This window comes from Myxocyprinus asiaticus, chromosome 18 (genome assembly GCF_019703515.2).
Source record: "Myxocyprinus asiaticus isolate MX2 ecotype Aquarium Trade chromosome 18, UBuf_Myxa_2, whole genome shotgun sequence".
Classification (NCBI taxonomy): Eukaryota; Metazoa; Chordata; class Actinopteri; order Cypriniformes; family Catostomidae; genus Myxocyprinus; species Myxocyprinus asiaticus.
This window is the reverse complement of record NC_059361.1, coordinates 38,085,245-38,105,744: the sequence shown is the minus strand read 5'-3', so window position 1 is coordinate 38,105,744 and position 20,500 is coordinate 38,085,245. Positions and strand designations below refer to the sequence as shown.

The 20,500-nt window shown below is 40.7% G+C and overlaps 1 protein-coding gene across 3 annotated transcripts in view; it reads right to left on the bottom strand.

Moving 5' to 3' along the window:
• Positions 1 to 20,500, bottom strand: part of LOC127455675 (contactin-5-like) — a 389,595-nt gene that overhangs the window by 96,196 nt on the left and 272,899 nt on the right. For all 3 annotated transcript variants that reach the window (XM_051723705.1, XM_051723706.1, XM_051723707.1), the window contains exons 8-9: positions 12,029 to 12,131; positions 1,608 to 1,789 (exon numbers count right to left, since the gene is read on the bottom strand). In XM_051723705.1, the coding sequence (XP_051579665.1) occupies positions 1,608 to 1,789; positions 12,029 to 12,131 (285 nt within the window). The remainder of the gene's footprint in view (positions 1 to 1,607; positions 1,790 to 12,028; positions 12,132 to 20,500) is intronic.

Below are 20,500 nucleotides of genomic sequence, written 5' to 3'. Positions count from 1 at the left end.
GCCTCCCGGGAAAGCATGTCCGTCATCTGTGCATCAGCCTGTGACTGGGCAATCATCCCCAAAGGGGGGAGCCCAGCTGAGGCTTCTGCATCCGACTGGACAAGCCCGCTCTCCGATGCTGCGTTCGAGAGCTCATCAGCTTCGCGGGCTCCGAACAAGAGGTCGAACTCGCCGTGAGACGAGCCGGTGGAGTCATTCAGAAGCCCGATCGGGGCAGACAAGTGTGCTGGGAATGGGTGGTCCGCGGGGGATACCCGGTGGAGGCAATCCCATTGGAGTCCCCAAATTGTCACCAGTGCTAGCCGCGCTGGCCTCAAACCCGTAGGTAGAAGGACCGAGGCGGGGATCTGCTGGGGTGGCTTGCTTTCTTATGAAAGCAAACCACGACCGCAACGTTGCCATGGTCATGTTCTCGCAGTGAGAACATGAACCATCTACGAATGCTTCCTCCGTGTGGGTTGCGCCCAGACATGAAAGACAGCGATCGTGACTGTCTGAGGTTGAGAGGTAACGACCGCAACCAGGAATAACACAAAATCGGAAAGGTATCTTTAAAAAAACGTGTGCCGCTCTTTTAGAGAAATATACTCTTTTAGAAAAATATACTCTCTTTTTTTTTCTGCCGAAGCACCCAGGGGCGTTCTCTGCAGTGCACCAGTGCAGAGGAGGTAGAAGCCGCTGAAATGCGCTGTCAGATCCAGCAGAGGTGAATGACCAGTCATGAGAATTCAGCTCAATGAGCATGACCGTTCGGCTCCGAAGAGAAAATCTGAATGAGTGGTTGCATACCAGCTCCTTTTATACCTGTATGTCCAGGGGAGTGGCATGCAAATACCACTCGCCAATTTTCATTGGCCTTTTATCAAAGACCAGAGGTGTTTCGGGCTCCCAAGAATGACCCCTAGTGTCACTACATCGAGTGAGTGACAGATAGGGAAGAAAAAAACAACAACAGATGAAATCTATAGATGATTTTTCTTTATAAAGGTTTTTTTTTTTTTTCACAGACAATTCATGTAAAATGAAGTAATGCTAGTTTTACATTTTTAAATGGTTAATATTTCTATTAATAAATTCGGAGATTTACACGCGTAAAAAAATGAAGTAGAACCTCTGAGTGACAGTGTAAAAAAGGCTGTATAACAGAAATACGCATTTTCCATATTTGGTGGTAAAATATTAAATATCTCAACAACTCTACCCACACAAACACATACATATAAGTACAATGGACAAGGACAAAATGTTTTTTTTTTTATTTATTTTTTTTATAAACTTTTAAAATGACAAACTAATGTACTGTACTCTATATTGCTGAATGGCATTATATTTGCAACATATGGATTCTATGGGTAGTGATTCAATTTCTTCAAACTGTTATTATTTTAAAAAGTATTCAAGTAAATGTTAAAATAAAAGTCAGCACATAAAGTCATAGACACCTTAATTGAGGAATACCTGGAGTGGGAGATCAAAAGACAACTTTATGTAAAAATGATAGTCAAAATGTAGACGGTCATGCAATTTTTGACACACATACTGTATGCATTCTAGCGTTAAAGAACTTCAGTAGTTGCTCTGTTTTTGAGAAGCAGACTCATACTCACTGTAGACCTGGAGGTGTCCTCTAAAGGCCGTTCCTCCTTTGTTGTTCTCTGCTTTACACTCATAACTCCCAGAATCCTCCAGCTGTATGTTTGGGATCTCTAACACAGCCTGAGATTTGCGCAGACGGGCTTTTTTTGGGATGTTACCACTCATCTTCCTCCAGGTGATGGTGGGAACTGGACTGAAAAAAAAAAATATATATATATATATATAAAAAAATACACATTTAAAAGGTGTTGATTTTTATTTGTATTTATTTTTCTGTGTTAAAAATACACTTTTCTGTCCCAGCTTAATATGCAGGTAACTATAAGTAAACCATTCGTAGGATGACTGGTGATGCATTCAAGTTCTCCTGCAAAGTTCTTGCTTATGGGTTCAGAAGTCATAATTATGATGTAATGTGTTTTCAAGTTATTTTGGTTGGAATAAAATTGACTCTCTGGGTAATTTCATCTTTCTTTCTCTCGTTTTCACTTCTCAACAAACACAGGGTGCAAAGGGTGTGCAGTAGGCGTGTAATTGATGCTTTTTATTTGTGTATTTTATCTTTCTGTACTGCCACAGATAATGATAAGAAATTTAGTTTGGTCGCACAAGCCTGTCTCATAATGCAGCTACATTCAAACTATCCTTCATCAACAGCACACAGAATGCATACAAACTAATTGCAACATCACAATTCACAATTACAACTTATTATAATCAATACCAATATGCTCCCACCTTAATTCATTATTTGACATGCCCCCCTAAAAAAAAAAAAAAACAGAGTTTCCTGCTGGTAATTATGACTTTATGAAGCTGTCCATGTGCTTTGTTGAGGGCACAGATGTAATAAATGGTCTTAAATGTAATAAAGGCCCTAAATATAATACAGTTTGGTCCTTGATGTAATAAAGGCCCTAAATGTTATAACTATTAGTTCTAAATGTAACAAGAGCCTTAAATGTAATAACGTTTGGTCATAAATTTAAGAAAGGCCCTAAATGTAATAAACTTTGGTCGTAAATAAAAGCCTTAAAAGTATTACAATTTGCTCCTAAATATATAAAAGCCCTAAATGCAATATAATTTTGCCCTGAATGTAATAACGGCCTTCAATGTAATACAATTTGGTCCTAAATGCAATAATTTGGTCCTTAATGTAATAAAGGCCCCAAATGTTATAACTATTAATCCTGAATGTAAAAAAGATCATAAATGTAATAACTATTGGTCCTAATTGTAATAAAGGCCATATATGTTATAACCTTTGGTCCTGAATTTAATAAATGTACTAAATTTAATAACCTTCAGTCAAAAATTTAATAAAGGCCCTAAATGTAATAACCTTTGGTCCTAAATGTAATAGAGGCCCTAAATGTAATAGCCAATGTAATAAAGACTCTAAATGTAATAACCTTTGGTCCTAAATTTAATAAAGGCCCTAAATGTAATAAAGGTTTGTCCTAAATGTAATAAAGGCCCAAAATGTAATAACTATTGGTTCTAAATGTAATTAAATGCTCCAGTTAACTATATGTAAAAAGTAAAGAAAAAGGAAAATCCATTAACAATACTAATGTCATTACACTATCTATCATTAGCTGAGTAAACAAGTGCCTTAGACTTATTTTAGGAGTTGTGAACACATTTGCAGCATGACATGCATCATGAATAATTACATTAAAATTTTCTTATTAAAAAATGTATAAATAATTGTTCATTTAACATTAATATTATTTGAGTGAGTTAAAAATGTCTTACAATATGGCAATTATTGCATGCAAGTTGGCCTCATTATGCCTCTTGTTATTACTACATATCAGTGATTTCTAATGCATTTGTAAATTAATTATAAGTCATCAATAAACCTATTTACATTAATGTAAAGTGTTCGAATTATTACATTTCCACCCTTTTATTCCCACCAAATTTAGACCCTTAATTGCATTTTAGGACCAAAATTTATTTCATTCAGGGCGTTAATTATATTTAGAACCAAAAGTAGTAAGGTGGGGTTGCTAGCCCAATGCAAAACCCTCTTCCTTTCGCATTCAGGCTTGGGACCGGCCATGGCCAAAAGTTATTTTATTTAGGTCCTTTAGTACATTTAGGACCAAGTGTTATTACATTTAAGGACCTTTAATTTAATTTAGGACCAAATGTTATTACATCTGTGCCCTCTACAGCAGTCAACTCATAAATAAAATCATGTTGACATGATTTGAATGCATTAGCAATATTGGCTCAACGAGTGGTGTGAGTTTGGGGTGGGACTGCTTGATTGTTCAACAAATCTCAGACAGTTTAGGAAAGCATTCATTATTTTTGCAATTCCATTTGGTGACACTAGTTGTGCAGAAATTACACAATTCACATTTAAAAAAACTCTATCTAAAAGCAATTTCTTTTATCTCCCTGCCCAAAACTGTGTAGGTGTACTGTAAATTTGTAAAGCTGATACGTAATTGTTTTGAAAGTACACACAGGACAATCAGATATGGCAGCACCCTCTGTAAGTGGCTGTGTACTGGGTAACACAATAAACGTCCAGATAGCTGTGCAGATAAGCAGTATCTTTACACCGCCATCCCATCCGTCCCTATTTGTGGCTGCAGCGGGCATGTGATATGACCTTCTAGGTGCGCCACCTGCGCACAGATAACCCGCTCTATCAGACATGATCAGCAGTTCTTTAGAGTGACAGCTCCATTTCACAGCTCTCCAACGATGGAAATGTGATGCCGAGGAAAACCCCAGTGCCGCCATCAATCATACGCCAGCCCCCCGTTAAAAACTTCATATTTCTTCTCCCCCTTTACACCTGCTTAAATCTTACAAGGACATTTAAGTTTCTCTGACCTGTCAGTTTAAATCATGATGAGTGTGAGATAAAGCTCACAGGGTCATTTAAGTTAGAGAACAAATATTCAGTGATTGAGCCAGCAGGAAGAGAACTTGAGATGGCTGTGGTGTTTTGCTCCAATGTAAACATCACTTTAGAGGTCAGGTGCTAGGGCGGATGTGGACCATATTTTTTGTGATTTTCTCCCCAATTTGGAATGTCCATTCCCAATGTGCTCTAAGTCCTCGTGGTGGCGTAGTGACTCACCTCAATCCGGGTGGCGGAAGACGAATCTCAGTTGCCTCCATGTCTGAGAAGTCAATCCATGCATCTTATCACATGGCTTGTTGAGTGCGTTACCGAGGAGACATGCACATCTCACCACACGCCCCACCAAGAGTGAACCACATTATAGCGACCATGAGGAGGTTACCCCATGTGACTCTACCCTCCCTAGCAACCAGGCCAATTTGGTTGCTTAGGAGACCTGGCTGGAGTCACTCAGCATGCCCTGGATTCGAACTCGCGACTCCAGGGGTGGTAGTCAGCGTCTTTACTCACTGAGCTACCCATGCCCGATGTGGATCATATTTGAATATGTCATGCAATTACTTATAAAACAGATACAATAGTTTTGGTCCTGGATGCTGATTGGTCAATAAAGAAATCTGATGTGGTCTTCTGTTGTTGTAACCCATTCGCCTCAAGGTTCAATGTGTTGTGCATTCTGAGATGCTATTCTCCTCACTACAATTTTACAGAGTGTTTATCTGAGTTACCATAGCCTTTCTGTCAGCTCCAACCAGTCTGGCCATTCTCTGTTGACCTCTCTTATCAACAAGACATTTCCATCTGCAGAACTGCCGCTCACTGGATGTTTGTTGTTATAGGCACCATTCTGAGTAAATTCTAGAGACTGTTGTGCGTGAAAATCCCAGGAGATCAGCAGTTACAGAAATACTCAAACCAGCCTGTCTGGCACCAACAATCATGCCACGGTCGAAATCACTAAGATCACATTCTTTCTTCATACTAATGGTTGATGTGAAAATTTACTGAAGCTCCTGACCCGTAGATGCTTGATATTATGCATTGCACTGCTGCCACACGATTGGTTGAATAAATAAATGCATGAATAAGTAGGTGTACAGGTCTTCCTAATAAAGTGCTCAGTGAATGTAAGTCAGGGACTATATCTTCTAGCCGAAGGGTAGCGCTTAATGAATTTGCATACAGGGTCATTCCTACTAAGACTGTCAAATTTCAATTAGAATATTTGTCGAATTTAAGAAAACAATTACGTCGTGACACAAGAACCAATGAGGTTTTTTGGAAACATTTTGATTAGAAGAAAGGTAACGCTTCACAACCGGGTTCAACCTAATAACACTACTATATATTACTACCATACACACAACTGAAATTAATGACAAACACAGCGGTACTGCCAGTATTTTGAAGTATGACTATCACAGTAGTACTGTTGCACCGGTGCAACAATAAATGAACATAAAACTGTTTTTTTTTTTTTTTTTTTTTTTACATTTCTTTTCTCCTTTTACTTTTTTACTTAAGATTTGAGAATACAAACAGGCTAAACCTTTTTATTTTATAATTTTATGCATTTAAATTTGAATGCACTTTTGCAAACAGGCAGGTATGTTCTTTGCAATAAACAATATAACATGGTGTGTTTGGTTTATATTTATCCATTGCACCCTTTTGTTGACTTCGGAGAAAACATTGATTTATAAATCAGGTGTTCATTGATGTCTTGTAGCTTTTTTTTTATCCCCTAACTGAAATAATATCTTTAAAATTTTTATATAATTTGAATTTTGATAATATTTAAGTGAAAAATTCATCCCAGGTTGACAGTCCTAATTCCTATTATGGAGTACATTTTTCCCATCATATATGTTTTGTATATTGGATTACACTTGATATTAATGATGATATTAAACTTGATAAAAAACAACAACAAAAAAAAAAAAAACATATTAGTTAGTTAACTTTTATCCCAATATTACAATTAATTGTACATCTATATGCATTTTTGGTTTGAGCATATGTTGCTATGTTCCCCAGGTGCTATGTACTGACCTCTAAAAATTTCATTAAGAAATTAAGAAATAAAAAAGGTGTTTCCTGGAAATCTTTCCTTTCTTCTATTCAAAATGTTTCTAAAAAAGCACATTGGATGTACAAGAACCAATGAGGAGGTTTAATGTTATAAATTTGACCAATATATCTGTCTTTTCATCATATACGGTGATCGTATGCCTTCAGAAGACGAAGTCACATGGAGTAGCCTACTTTTATGACACTTTTGGGTGCTTATTAAAGTTTTACAAAAAAGAACTATTAAAAATAAGCACTGCATTTTATGTAAATTAGTGATCACAACATTCTTTAAAACTAGAGTTCTGCAGTTTTGTAAATTTGTTTGGTGAACTATCCCTTTGATAGTTGTTGGCCTTCATGGGTGCTTTGCAGTGATATACTGTACTGTACACAGTAGCAAGGTGAATAGTGTTTTTTATTTATTTATTTTTATATTTTTGCTGTTACTTTACTGTGTACCTTAGCATGGCTGGGACACTGTACTGACCAATCAGCATCCAGGACCGGAACTATCTGTTTTACAAAAGCTATATTGTGCTATACTGTGAATATAGTCACAGCTGAAGGGGTTCTTCAAACATCTTCTAACATAATAAGTTTATATTATGTAATATTATACAAGTACTTGATCAAATTTCTTGAGTAAATCGACTCAATGTAAAAATTATGCAACAAAATAAGATAATTATTCTTAAATGGTGTGAGAAACTTCCAGGAAGGTTATCCCATCAATAAAATGTCAGCATGCATGCAAGCAGCCTCTCTCCATAGTCCAGGTAACATTTTCCGCATCAGACACATTCAGCATTATGAGCTGGCAGTATGCCTTTGAAAGTGCCCGGTACAATGCAGCAACTGAAAAGCATCCCTGCAGTCATTTCAGGCAGAATGCCTGTGCTATTGACAATAAACAATCTAGCCTTTTCCCTGCACACAAAGACAAGCCCTTAGTCTCTCCAACTGCTAGACTGTCATACATACTGAGTGACGGCATTGGACTAAAAGCAATTCTTAGTCCAATTTAGTTCATTATAAAGAGTGGCATTTTCTAATAGCATGCACTGATAAATCATTTATTTTGGGTAAGGGGCTGACGCCTAATGTTCACCGGAGGACTCACTGTCAGACAAAAAGCCATCAGACAAAAATTAGATGAGAGTGGAGAGAAAGGCCATTGACGAGATTTCTGCTATTTCTGCATGTGCAGAGCAGATAGGTAAGAGTCTGTAAAGTGTAATTGAACTGAGAGCAAGAGAAGCCAACAAGTATATATAATGTAGATCAATGTCTAGGTTTAAGTAATGACTTATTATTCTAATGTAGATAATTAATTGTACATTTCCTCACAAAGGGGATCTTGAAGGCACTGTAAGCAATTACTGGGTCCTTAGAATAGTTTGCCTTAGAATGTGTTTGCATTTGATAGGCTTTGCATTTGATTTTTTCATTCCAAATAACAAACGCAAAAATAATGACAGCAAGATTTAGAATAAAGAATTGGTTTTCATTCATGCAAAATGACATTTCTGTTTGGTTAAGCTACAAAAAGCAACCCAAAGAAAAATCTGATAACTGATAATGATAAATAAAATTAAGGAAAACTGTTAAATAAACATAAAAAAAAACCCTAAAATAATAATAAAAAACTAATCTAAGCTAAGCTAACATTCCATCATGGATTTCCTATGGATCCCAAACAACTGAAATTTACATCCCCAAAGCAACAACAAAGTTGCAAAAATGCATGAAGGTAAGTGATGACAATTTTAATTTTTGTGTGAAATATCACAAGTCAAAACTCATCAGTTACCTTAAAAATGGCCAATGAAAGTTGACAAGATGTATTGAAAATGTTAACAGATTAAATTATGAAAGAGAACTGAGCTGCATCATTATTTATGATGTATATTGAAAACAGATTATATTCTAAATATTAAATATAGATAATGTATTTTCATATTATGTATTTAATTAATATTATAATATTTATAAAATTATATTATTATTGTTTTTATATTATTTCAAAATGTTTAAAATTGACTGATTCAGATGGCAGAAAACATACCTGTATATGTCAGATCTAGAGAGATGGAGATAAGAGACATAACAGGTGTAACTCTGCAGCTGAGAAGTTCTGTTAGCTTTACACATGTCAAAGGTGATGTAAAATATGTAAGTGCCATGATTTGTCAAAAGACCGCTCCAACCTTGCTCGCTTGCAAATTGCAATGTTGACAGCTTTGTCGATTATAGTGTTAGCGCATCGCTCGCTTACTGGGATGCAGAATAATTCCATTTGCATTTCGGATTAACAGGTTTATGAAGGTTTATACATGTGTAACATCGAAGTTCAGTAAATATGCGCTTGCTTGCACTACCCTGCACGCGCTCACACTAAAATCAAGAGTCAGCTGCTAAATGCTGTCTGCACGAGAAAGAGAGACAGAGAGAGCGTGAGATGATTTTGACTTTATTGTTTTAAGCGTCTCCTCTATTCACGCCCCAAAATGTAAGACTTCTTTTAATTTAAGATATTTAAGAGTTTTATGGCCTTAAATTTTAAAAAGTAAATTTAAGACATTTTAAGGACCCGTGGGTACCCAGTACATTCCCAATTTTTTCCCAAACAACCGAATGTTACATCCCTAAAGCAACAACAAAGTTGCAAAAATGGTTTCCCAAAACAACAAATGGTCAAATTAAATGTCTCTCTCTATTTTTCCAGGTAGTATGGTTACCAATTACCCTGATAAGCTAACATTCCGTAATGCATTCCTACAGTTTCCAAATTGCTGAAAGTCACATCCCCAAAGCAAGAACAAAGTTGTAAAAATGCATTCCAGCAACGTTTTGTGTTTCCAGTTAGTATGCTTAACAATTAGCCTGCTAAGCAAACATTCTATCATACATACCCTAGTGTTCCCAAACAACTGAAAGTTGCATCCCCAAAGCTACAGCAAAGTTGAAAACATGCTTTAACAAGAAGCAAAAAAAAAAAAAAAAAAAAAAAAAATAAAGTGAATTTGAACGTTTCTCTTTGCTTCAAGTTAGCATGCTAACCAATTAGCCTGCTAAGCAAACATTCCACCATGCATTTCATACAGTTTCCAAGCGACTGAAAGTTACATCCCCAAAGCAACAATGATGTTGCAAAAATGCATTCACAATGCAATGTTTCTCTTTGTTTTTCTAGTTAGCAAGCAAACTGATTAGCCTGCTAAGTTAACATTCCATTCTGGATTCCCCAAATTTTCCAGATACCAAATGTTGTATCCCTAAAGCAACAACAAAATAGAAAAAATGGTTTTCCAAAGCAACAAATGGTCAAATTAAATGTTTCGCTCTGTGTTTCCAGGTAGCATGGTTACCGATTAGCCTGATAAACTAACATTCCATAATGCATCTCCTACAGTTCCCAAACTGCTGAAAATTATATCCCCAAACAAAGAACAAAGTTGCAAAAATGCATTCCAGCATCTCTCCTCTTTGTGTTTCCAGTTAGCATGCTAACCATTCCATCATGCATTCCCTAGGGTTCCCAAACAACTGAAAGTTGCATCCCCAAAGCAAAAAAAAAAAAAAAAAAAGTTGCAAAAATGCATTAACAAAAAGCAACAAATGGTCAATTTGAATGTTTCTCTTTGTGTTTCCAGTTAGCATGCTAACCAACGCCTGCTAAGCAAACATTCCATTATGCATTCCCTACGATTCAATTATCCTGCTAACATATTCAGTGCTAGTACTTCACATAATTATATAAAAACATTCAATTAGGTGCTATGGTAAATGGATATCATAATACTGCATTTACAGACTATAGTTACATGATCAGCTACAACAGAAACTAGTAAATACCGAGAGGAACAACAGCCCAATACATCAGAGTGCATGCTCAAAACACTAGGCCATGGCAATAAATGAGAAGTATTATGTTACAAGTAAATCTTTAGGACTAAATGCTACTTTAATAAACCTTTATGAGTTATTCTTAACAATTCTAGGAGTGGCAAGTTGTATAACTGACTTAACTTAATGTGAAGGGTGGCAGTTATTTCAAGAAAGCAATTTCAATTAAACAACTTTAAAGTCATATGTCAGCCTAATTAAAAATCTAGTACGGTGGATTGGCAGGAAATACTGACAGGCCGATATAATCAAAAAATGTGGTTATTGTCAGATATTCAAGCTTGTAAATGTAGTTGATTATGTAATGCAAACATTAAAATGTATCACATTTCAAGTCATGCACAATAGTAAAAGTTGTTTAAATGTCATAATATAGCATTGTTCCAGGAACAAGGTGAAAAGTAAATGATTTTGAACTGATAATCTGCCATTTTACTCGTGTTTTGTGTGAAAGGGATTAAAAGTCATTGTTGTAGCACCTCTAGTGTTCATTTCACCTGGAAACTGCTGCAATATGAACAACGAGGCACGTAAAAATAATTTTGCTGAAATGTAGGTATAATAATCAGATTCAGTGAAAACAGATTGTATATTTAGAGAAAGATTTTTCACATGATCTTTTCTAAGTGTGAGGAAGCAGTAGGCTATGGCGATGATATGGAGTATAGCCGCCGCTGTACATCATTTAAAGCAGTGTGCTGCCCTGACTGAATTTCAGAGTGCTTTTCTGCCTCCCGGCTCTGGGCCTGTACTGGCCACTTTCATTTTTCACCATGCTATCCTTGGCCAAATGTGAACATAACGGATATTAAAAGCATCCTCCAAACAATGACGTCCACAGACTCAGATTTGCTCTCCTATCTTGCTCAACTCATGGCCCTCACCCTCTGCCTCCTCGTACAACTATTATGAGAATATACAGCTCCCAGGGGCCAAATCCCAGTGCTGTTTCTACACCAATCAGAGCAAAATTGCCACTATATCAGATATAGCACAGAGTCCAATATTTGTGGAGAGCTCATTTAACAGCAGGCAGGAGTTAGGCGTAAAAACAGCTATCCTCCTGGTACCATCTCATCTCTAGAGGATGTGCTCTGATCTCTAAAGAGAGAGGTTTGGCATAATTATGATTACTAATGATTCTAACAGTAAAAGAGGTGCTTTAAGGTATGACGGAGAATGTTTTTGCCTTTGTGTGAAAGAATGGGACCTTGAGGTGCCATGATGTGGGGAAATGGTCTGGGTATTCAGACATTTGGGGGGAGGGTACAAGGTATGGATCAGGATGGTCAGCTAGTCGACAATGCAGACGGACACCTTTGGCTGTTGCATTGCGACTTTGCGTTATTTATTGAAAGTCTTTTGCCATGAATTTACATTTTTAATTTGGCTTATCAAGTTAATAGTCTAAAAATGCCACTTTAAAAATGTGTCTCAAGACTTTTTTTAAATATGTAGTTTTACATTTAGGCAACCAACTGACTACTCATTTTTAAACATACATACTTTTGAGCATCCTTAGATGGTAAGTTGGGTGGGGTATTATTCCAGCATACTTACTTCCCAAGGGCAAAGCACTCCAGCCGCACTGTAACTCCTTTGGCCGCCAACACAGTCTGGAGAAAATGTGCTTCAATTTTGGGCTCGTACTCCCCCATCACACCTAAACAACAAGCACAAACAGAAAAGACACACGCAGAAGAAGTAAGATATCAACAAAAATTATATATATATATATATATATATATATATATATATATATATATATATATATATATATTATGATACAGTCTGAGACTCAGCCTAAGAAACTGCTGAAAAAAAAAAGAGCAAAAAAATGACTTTTTTTCATATTTTTTCTAATTTGACATTATACTGTATTTCTCTGGGTATAAATGAGATAGCTCTGTCCCAATCATGTCAACTGTATCTGAGAAAAAAAAAATTGTGCTGATACGACAAAGCAATCAAAAGTTAAACAAACAAAAATAATTTATCATAGTGTCCAAAAGCCTCTACAAACAAATAAAACATAATCATTGTACATACAGTACCTCTAATTTGCTTTTTTAGAACACTATCGGTTAGGTTTAGGTGTTGGTTTAGAGTAAGGATGTCTGTTTTGTTTTGAGTAGAAATACGTTACATGGTCTTACCGAATCTTGTCGGAAGTATGTCATGTGGAGAAGTCACATGGTAGATCCTACCCAAGGGGGGAGGAGTTTCTACAAGCATGGTGAGGGGCCTCTGCCTAAGGAAGATGCAGTTTACTGACAGGGAAATGATTTAGCAGAAGATATATCACATGGGGTCACCTATGGGGAACCAGCGCATGTGGAGCACCTACCCCAGTACAGGGCTTAGTTAGCACATGTTCTGGGCCGGCAGCAAGTTTCTCCAAGTTACATACACCTTCAAGGTGGAGGGGGACAGCCGCCCCTCCAGCCTCTCCTGCAGGAAGGAAAGCACCGATCCGACTGCGCATCTCTGGGGGTCTTCGCGCCGGGAAGAACACCACTTAGCGAACAGACGCCACTTCAAAGCATACAGGCGCCTCGTAGAGGGAGCCCTAGCCTGAGTGATCGTGTCTATCACTGCGGGTGGTAGGCCACTTAGGTCTTCCACGTCCCGTCCAAGGGCCAGATGTGGAGATTCCAGAAAGACGGTCCTTCCTCAGGGGAATTCGCCGGGGGGGGCTGTCGCGAGGAGAGTGAGGTCCGAGAACCACGTCTGGGTGGGCCAGTAGGGTGCTACTAGGATGACCTGCTCCTCGTCCTCCCAGACCTTGCACAGGGTCTGTGCAGGTAGGCTCACTGGGGGAAATGCATATTTGCGTAGTACAGGGGGCCAGCTGTGTGCCAGCGCGTCTATACCGAGGGGTGCCTCGGTCAGGGCATACCAAAGCGGGCAGTGGGAGGATTCCCAGGAAGCAAACAAGTCTACCTGTGCTCGACCGAATTGACTCCAAATCAGCTGGACCAACTGGGGGTGGAGTCTCCACTCTCCCCTGTGCGTAACCTGTCGTGATATCGCATCCACTGTGGTGTTGAGGTCGCCTGGGATGTGAGTGGCTCGTAGCAACATGAGGCACTGCTGACTCCAGAGGAGGAGACAGCGGGCGAGTTGTTACATGCAACGGGACCGCCTTGACGGTTGATGTATGCTACCGGCGGCTGCGTGCCCTTTGCATACAGCACCCCAGCCTGTCTTGGAGGCATCCGTCATAACCACAACCATAATCCAGAACCTGGAGACCTGCTCTAGGGAACCCCTGCCCGTAGAAATGCAAGGTCGGTCCAAGGGCTGAAGAGGCGGAGACAGATCGGTGTGATGACCACGCGATGTGTCCCGCGGTGCCATACCCATCTCGGGACTCGAGTCTGAAGCCAGTGCTGAAGTGGTCTCATATGCATCAACCCGAGCGGTGTGGCAACCGCGGAGGATGCCATATGCCCCAGGAGCCTCTGAAAAAGTTTCAGTGGAACTGCTGTCTTCTGTCTGAATGCCTTCAGGCAGTTCAGCACCGACTGTGCGTGCTCGTTCGTGAGGTGCGCCGTCATCGAGACTGAGTCCAACTCCAAGCCGAGAAAAGAGATGCTCTGAACCGGGCAGAACTTGCTCTTTTCCCAGTTGACCTGAAGCCCTAGACGGCTGAGGTGCCTGAGCACCAGGTCCCTGTGTGCGCACAGTAACTCTCGAGAGTGAGCTAGGATCAGCCAGTTGTCAAGGTAGTTGAGTATGCGGATGCCCACTTCCCTTAGCGGGACAAGGACTGCCTCTGCGACCTTCGTGAAGATGCGAGGGGACAAGGACAGGCCGAAGGGGAGGACCTTGTACTGGTACGCCCGGCCCTCGAAAGCAAACCGCAGAAAGGGTCTGTGTCGAGGTAAAACCGAGACGTGGAAGTACGTGTCCTTCAGGTCTACCAGCTAACCAATCTTGATGCCGGATGCTCACTAAAATGCATTTTTGCTTCAGCATCTTGAATGGGAGACTGTGCAAGGCCCGGTTCAGAACTTGCAGGTCCAAGATTGGCTGCAACCCACCGCCTTTCTTCGGTACGATGAAGTAAGGGCTGTAGAACCCGTTTTTCATCTCGGCTGGAGGGACAGGCTCTATCGCGCCATTGCACAGAAGGGTCATGATCTCAGCACACAAGGTAGCGGTGCTCTCACCCTTTACCAAGGTGAACTGAATCGCGTAGCCGAGTCGGACGGTCCGGGTCAGCCATTGCGACGAGTTGGAAAGTGCAAGCCGCGCGTCCAAACTCCGGGCGAGGGGGACCAAGGGGATAATCACATTGGACGTACTGGCAGGTGGGGCCTCGTGGTGGGGCAGAGCCTGAGGTGCCACATCGCAGGGTCTCGTGCCCCATGGCCATGCTGAGTCCAGGGACATCGAAGCACTTACCTGGCTCCTGATACCCACCATAATATTGGTCCGTCAGAGCCAACCCGGTGTGGCTGTGTTTGTGCCACAGCTGGGCATGCAGGGGTGGGGGGTCCACCGCTGGAGCGCCAAACCTGCCGAAATGGGACGGTGGATGGTGGTCGTGACAAGGAACAAGGAAACCACTCTTTTGTTGAAGTTTTGGGTACCACAGCCTCTTGGGCATGCAGCGAAAAATGAAACAAAACATTCTCCTCCCGGCCCTCCACCGGGGGATGGAGTGGTCTGTCTACCAGCTCCACAGAAACGGATCTCCTCGTCCCTGGGTCGCCCATCTCAGGGGCGCTTCGAAGCCTTCCTAGGGTTCTTGGCAGCCAGCCGTGAGACGGGTGGCGTCTTCTTCCTGTGGTGGGCTCCACGCCGGGTCGGGCCGCGGGGGCGGGCTGCGGTGGAGCCGGTGCTGTTGCTGCGCTGCAGGAGGATGCCTTTGGTGACGAGCAGATGGGGTGCGGGGTCTTGAGCCGCGCCAGGGCAGGATGTGCTGTATAGCCTCCATCTGCTTCTTCTCCACCGAGAACTGCTGGGCGAAGTGCTCGACGGTGTCGCCGAACAGGCTGACCTGGGAAATGGGGCGTCAATGAACCGTGCCTTGTCAGCCTCTCTCATCTCAACCAGATTGAGCCATAGGTGGCACTCCTGGACCACCAGGGTGGACATCGCCTGCCCGAGAGACCGTGCTATTACCTTCGTTGCCCGGAGAGCGAGGTTGGTTGCCGAGCGCAGCTCCTGCATCAATCCCGGGTCAGAACTACCCTTGTGCAGTTCTCTTAGCGCTTTGACTTGGTGTACATGCAGGAGAGCCATGGCGTGCAGGGCTGAGGCGCCCTGTCCAGAGGCACCGCAGGCCTTAGTTGCCAGAGATGACATAACCTTACAGGCGCTGGTCGGGGGTCTCAGGCAGCCCCGCCAGGTGCCGGCGTTTTGTGGGCACAGGTGCACCGCAACTGCCTTACCCACCTGGGGGATCGCTGAGTACCCCCTGGCAGCCCCACCATTGAGGGTAGTGATAGCGGAGGAGCTCAGAGACCGGGTCCAGGCAGTGAAAGGTGCCCACCTCGACCTCGTGAGCTCCTCATGCACCTCCGGGAAGAAAGGGACCGGGGCGGGGCGCAGCTGTGAGTGACATGCAGATTCCATTGGCCTTTTTTCAAAAAGCAGAGGTGTTTGGGGCTCCCAAGAGTGACCCCTAGTGTCAACGTCGAGTGAGGGACTGATCGAGTGAGTTTCATTCACCTGAAAACAATTTCACTTGCTTTTGGTGCCCCCCTGAGATCAGGCTGTTTTTATGGTATTGCTGGCTAACCAAGAAAGTCTTTCAGGTTAAGCTAGTCAAAAACATACTGATTGCACTGTGAATTTGTGACAGTAGGTCGAATGTTCTTCAGCTGAAATCAGTCTGGGCTTACTGAAATTCAAATCACTGCCCCCAGTGGCTGAAACTGGAAGTGTTGTTGAACGTATAGACACATGTGAGCTCCAATTTCTGGGTGAAATGTTCACAGAGTGAAACCAAAAGTGAGTTGTATTTTAAGCTGTAAATTATGTAATGCAGTCAACAGGAATGCATATTGTATTTACCATACGTCCTTACTCAAACCCCAACCCTAAACCTAAACATTAGTGGAGTAAAGATGTCATTTTATATCTGAATTATCCTTACCGTAATTTAGGTGAACATAATTACTTCCTGGTTCTCACAAGACCAGAACCCATGTTTTGGAGGTTGTGCAACATGCTATTAGTTGTGCCACAGAGAAAGGTGATCATGGTTGAATTGATGCAAAAATATCTGAAGAGTGTTGGTGCTTGTCAGAAATTCAGCAGTTTTGGGTTAATTTCAGGGCACATGATCTTATGGACACTATATGTCGATTTCCTGTTTTGTCAAAAAGCCTGATGGAAAACCAGCTCACCAGCAAAAATATTATGGACCAGCATGCAAAACACAGTAAGTGATAGTGACAAGCTATGCTGTTTTTTTTCTTTTTCTCTCATGAAGTCTACTAGAGGGATCTGTTAGTAGGTAGCTCTGCAACAACTGACTTAGTGGGGCAGCAGCAGAACTCTAAATATCTCGGTCTGCAGATGTTGGATCAGCACATTACTCATACCTTCTGCCCCTCTTACACAAAATTCTACATTGGCTTCTTCTCAGTTGCTTTTTAGAAGAACAAACTCATTAATTAAAGCTTGTGACAGGAAACTTGTGTTTCCTGTACACTGGGCTCCTTTCTCTCTCTCTCTCTCTCTCTCTCTCTCTCTCTCTCTCTCTCTCTCTCTCTCTTGCAGTTTGTGTAGATGCTTTGTAGATTTAGCAGAGGCCTAAGGTCGTCTTCTACTGTATTATGGATTACAACACTCACATGGACTGTATCGCTCGTGATATCCAGAGCTGTGTCTCTAGAACATTGACCTCCCAATCAATAGTGCAACAACACACAACATTTGATGAATGTGAAAATTGTCCAATATACAATAGCCTCAAAAAGTGCTTGAACACTTAAGCCGCACTTAAAGTCATTGTATTATACTGTATAATAAAACATCAAACCAAATTGCATTTATTTTAAAGAAAGATAGCACAAGCACACTTTTGAAGCAAAAACTTTTCACAAAAATGTATGCAAAACCATAGATACAATGTTCTAAATGATGACAAAGGGTATTTGCACTTTCTGGTTGTCAAACATTCATGGAACTTGTCCATAGTTATAAAACAACAAGGGTCAGAAATTAACTTTCCCATTAAGGGACAGTATTTCAGCTCTGGTTTGTTTTTTAGGGGCATTTTATACATTTTAAAGGACACATTATTTCAACCAAATATACACCGATCAGCCACAACATTAAAACCACCTGCCTAATATTGTGTAGGTCCCCCTCATGCTGCCAAAACAGCACCAATCTGCATCTCAGAATAGCATTCTGAGATGCTATTCTTCTCACCACAATTGTACAGAGTGGTTATCTAAGTTACCGTAGACTTTGTTAGTTTGAACCATTCTGGCCATTCTCTGTTGACCTCTCTTATCATCAAGGCATTTCCATCCGCAGAACTGCCGCTCACTGCATGTTTTTGGCACCATTCTGAGTAAATTCTAGAGACTGTTGCGTGTGAAACTCCCAGGAGATCAGCAGTTACAGAAATACTCAAACTAGCCCATCTGGCACCAACAATCATGCCATGCTCCAAATCACTGAGATCAAATTTTTTCCCCCATTCTGATGGTTGATGTGAACATTAACTGAAGCTCCTGACCCATATCTGTATGTTTTTATGCACTGCTGCCACACGATTGGCTGATTAAATAATTGCATGGATGATTGTTGGTGCCAGATGGGCTGGTTTGAGTATTTCTGTAACTGCTGATCTCCTGGGATTTTCACACACAACAGTCTCTAGAATTTACTCAGAATGGTGCCAAAAAAAAAAAATAAAAACATCCAGTGAGCGGCAGTTCTGCAGATGGAAACACCTTGTTGATGAGAGAGGTCAACAGAGAATGGACAGACTGGTTCGAACTGACAAAGTCTATGGTAACTCAGATAAACACTTTGTACAGTTGTGATGAGAAGAACATCATCTAAGAATGCTATTCTGAGATGCGGGTTGGCACTGTTTTGGTGGCACGAGGGTGACCTACACAATATTAGGCAGGTGGTTTTAATATTGTGGCTGATCGGTGTAAAGTATACAGTGTCAAGATTCAGTTTAACATAAATTATCAATGTAAATATATAGATTGAGTATGAATTACCTCTAACACATAATTTAAATCAACATAATGTGTGCTTTAAACAATAACATGTAGAAGTATGCCTAAATAATGCCATTAATACTTTCCATCTACTCTACAACAATAAACAATCTCCCGAATTTACAAATTCACACAACAAACCTTGAGGGATCAAGGCAAACAGGTGCCGCAGCAAATGCAGAGGGAATTCTCCATAGTACCACACATGACAAGCTGCCAAACTAAATTATTTTGCTAGTACACTACAGAGGCCGCAGGGAAACAAGGCGAACAAATTTGTCCTCAAAACAAAGCACCACACCAGAGTCTAATTGATGTGTAAAGTTCCGTGGAATGCAGGGATATCTTGAATGGTTGCATTCCTCTCCTGCATTCATAGCTGGAGGGCACAATCCCTTTGTTTATTCATGTGGATGTTGCGAGGGCCCATCTATATCCATTTTCTCAGAGATATGTCAGCTGACATTGAGTAAATCTGCAATTACGAAGGAAAACACTCCCATTCAGGAGACTAATTATCATTATCCGTCTTATTAAATGGGAACTGTTGCATGAATTTTACATAAGGAAGTGGTTCTTTCCTATTTGAAGAATATATATATATATATATATAAAGATCACATGTGTATCATTAGTCTAGAACTTGCCTCAGCCACCCTCAGTTAACACCGATTGTTATAGAAAAAATGATCCAGATTGGTAAGAAAAAGGATATTTGTGCATTTCTGTATGGTACTAATTGGCATTAATTTGATAACATAATGATTTTTGAGTAGTGGGACAGACCAAAGATGTCTATAATACCTGGAAAGAGCTAACCATTAGCATTCCCATTCATCTCAATGACAGTTACTCGACTGGCATATGCGACCCCATGTAAATCTGCCATCTTTGCTCATGGACACTCAGTTCTGCATCCAGGATTTTTGAACCAATCACTCAAACCATAAATGCCTTGTGACTAATTATTCTGAAACCGCAGGAAAATGACATTATGACAACGCTGGCAGGTTGATGGCACCACAAGAATGTGTTTTATTCACTGTTACACTAATCACGGATACTATGGCTGCTTATGACTTTAAAAACACTTATTTTCTCTCTATTACTCACACACTGCTATGTTATCGTATCAAAACACGCATTTTTCAAATGCATAATCTGAAAGACCATATGTTTTAATGCTTGTATTACAGACCCACCTACATTTACAGGGGCGTAAATTTGGGGGCGTAAATTTGATTTGACCGTTATATTGTGAAGCGTGGGGTGGGGTGGGGGAGGTGGGGTTTTACTTGCTAGTCTTGATTATTGGGGGGGGGGGTTACCTCCCCACCATCCCCCCCAGAATCTATACCCCTGATTAAAATCTACACACACTTATTCTAACATGATTAGCTTGTGCGATAGCTCACCTGATAGTTTTGGACTTTGGACTCGGAGACCCAATCTCAAGCCCAGCCAAGGACACTCGGAGTGTAAGTGAAACAAAATTGCCATAGAAGCGACACAAAATGATGTTGTTATTTCAGTAAATGTGCTTTTTATGTCAAATTTGCTTTTAAAACTCTTATTGGTTGAGTTTAGGTGTTGTTTAAGGGTAAGGATGTCTGCTTTGTTCGCCTCTCATTTATCTTTTTGAACACATTTGGTTAGGTTTAGGTTAAAGTTTTAGGTTAAGGAGATATGTTTTACTCATTAAAACATCCATCTAATATTCACTTTAGAAATCTCATCTGATCACGACACCACTTCACTCGCTTTTGGCGCCCCCGCTGGACATTTCACTGGGAAACTGAAGCAAAAAGTGTAATGAAGCAAATAA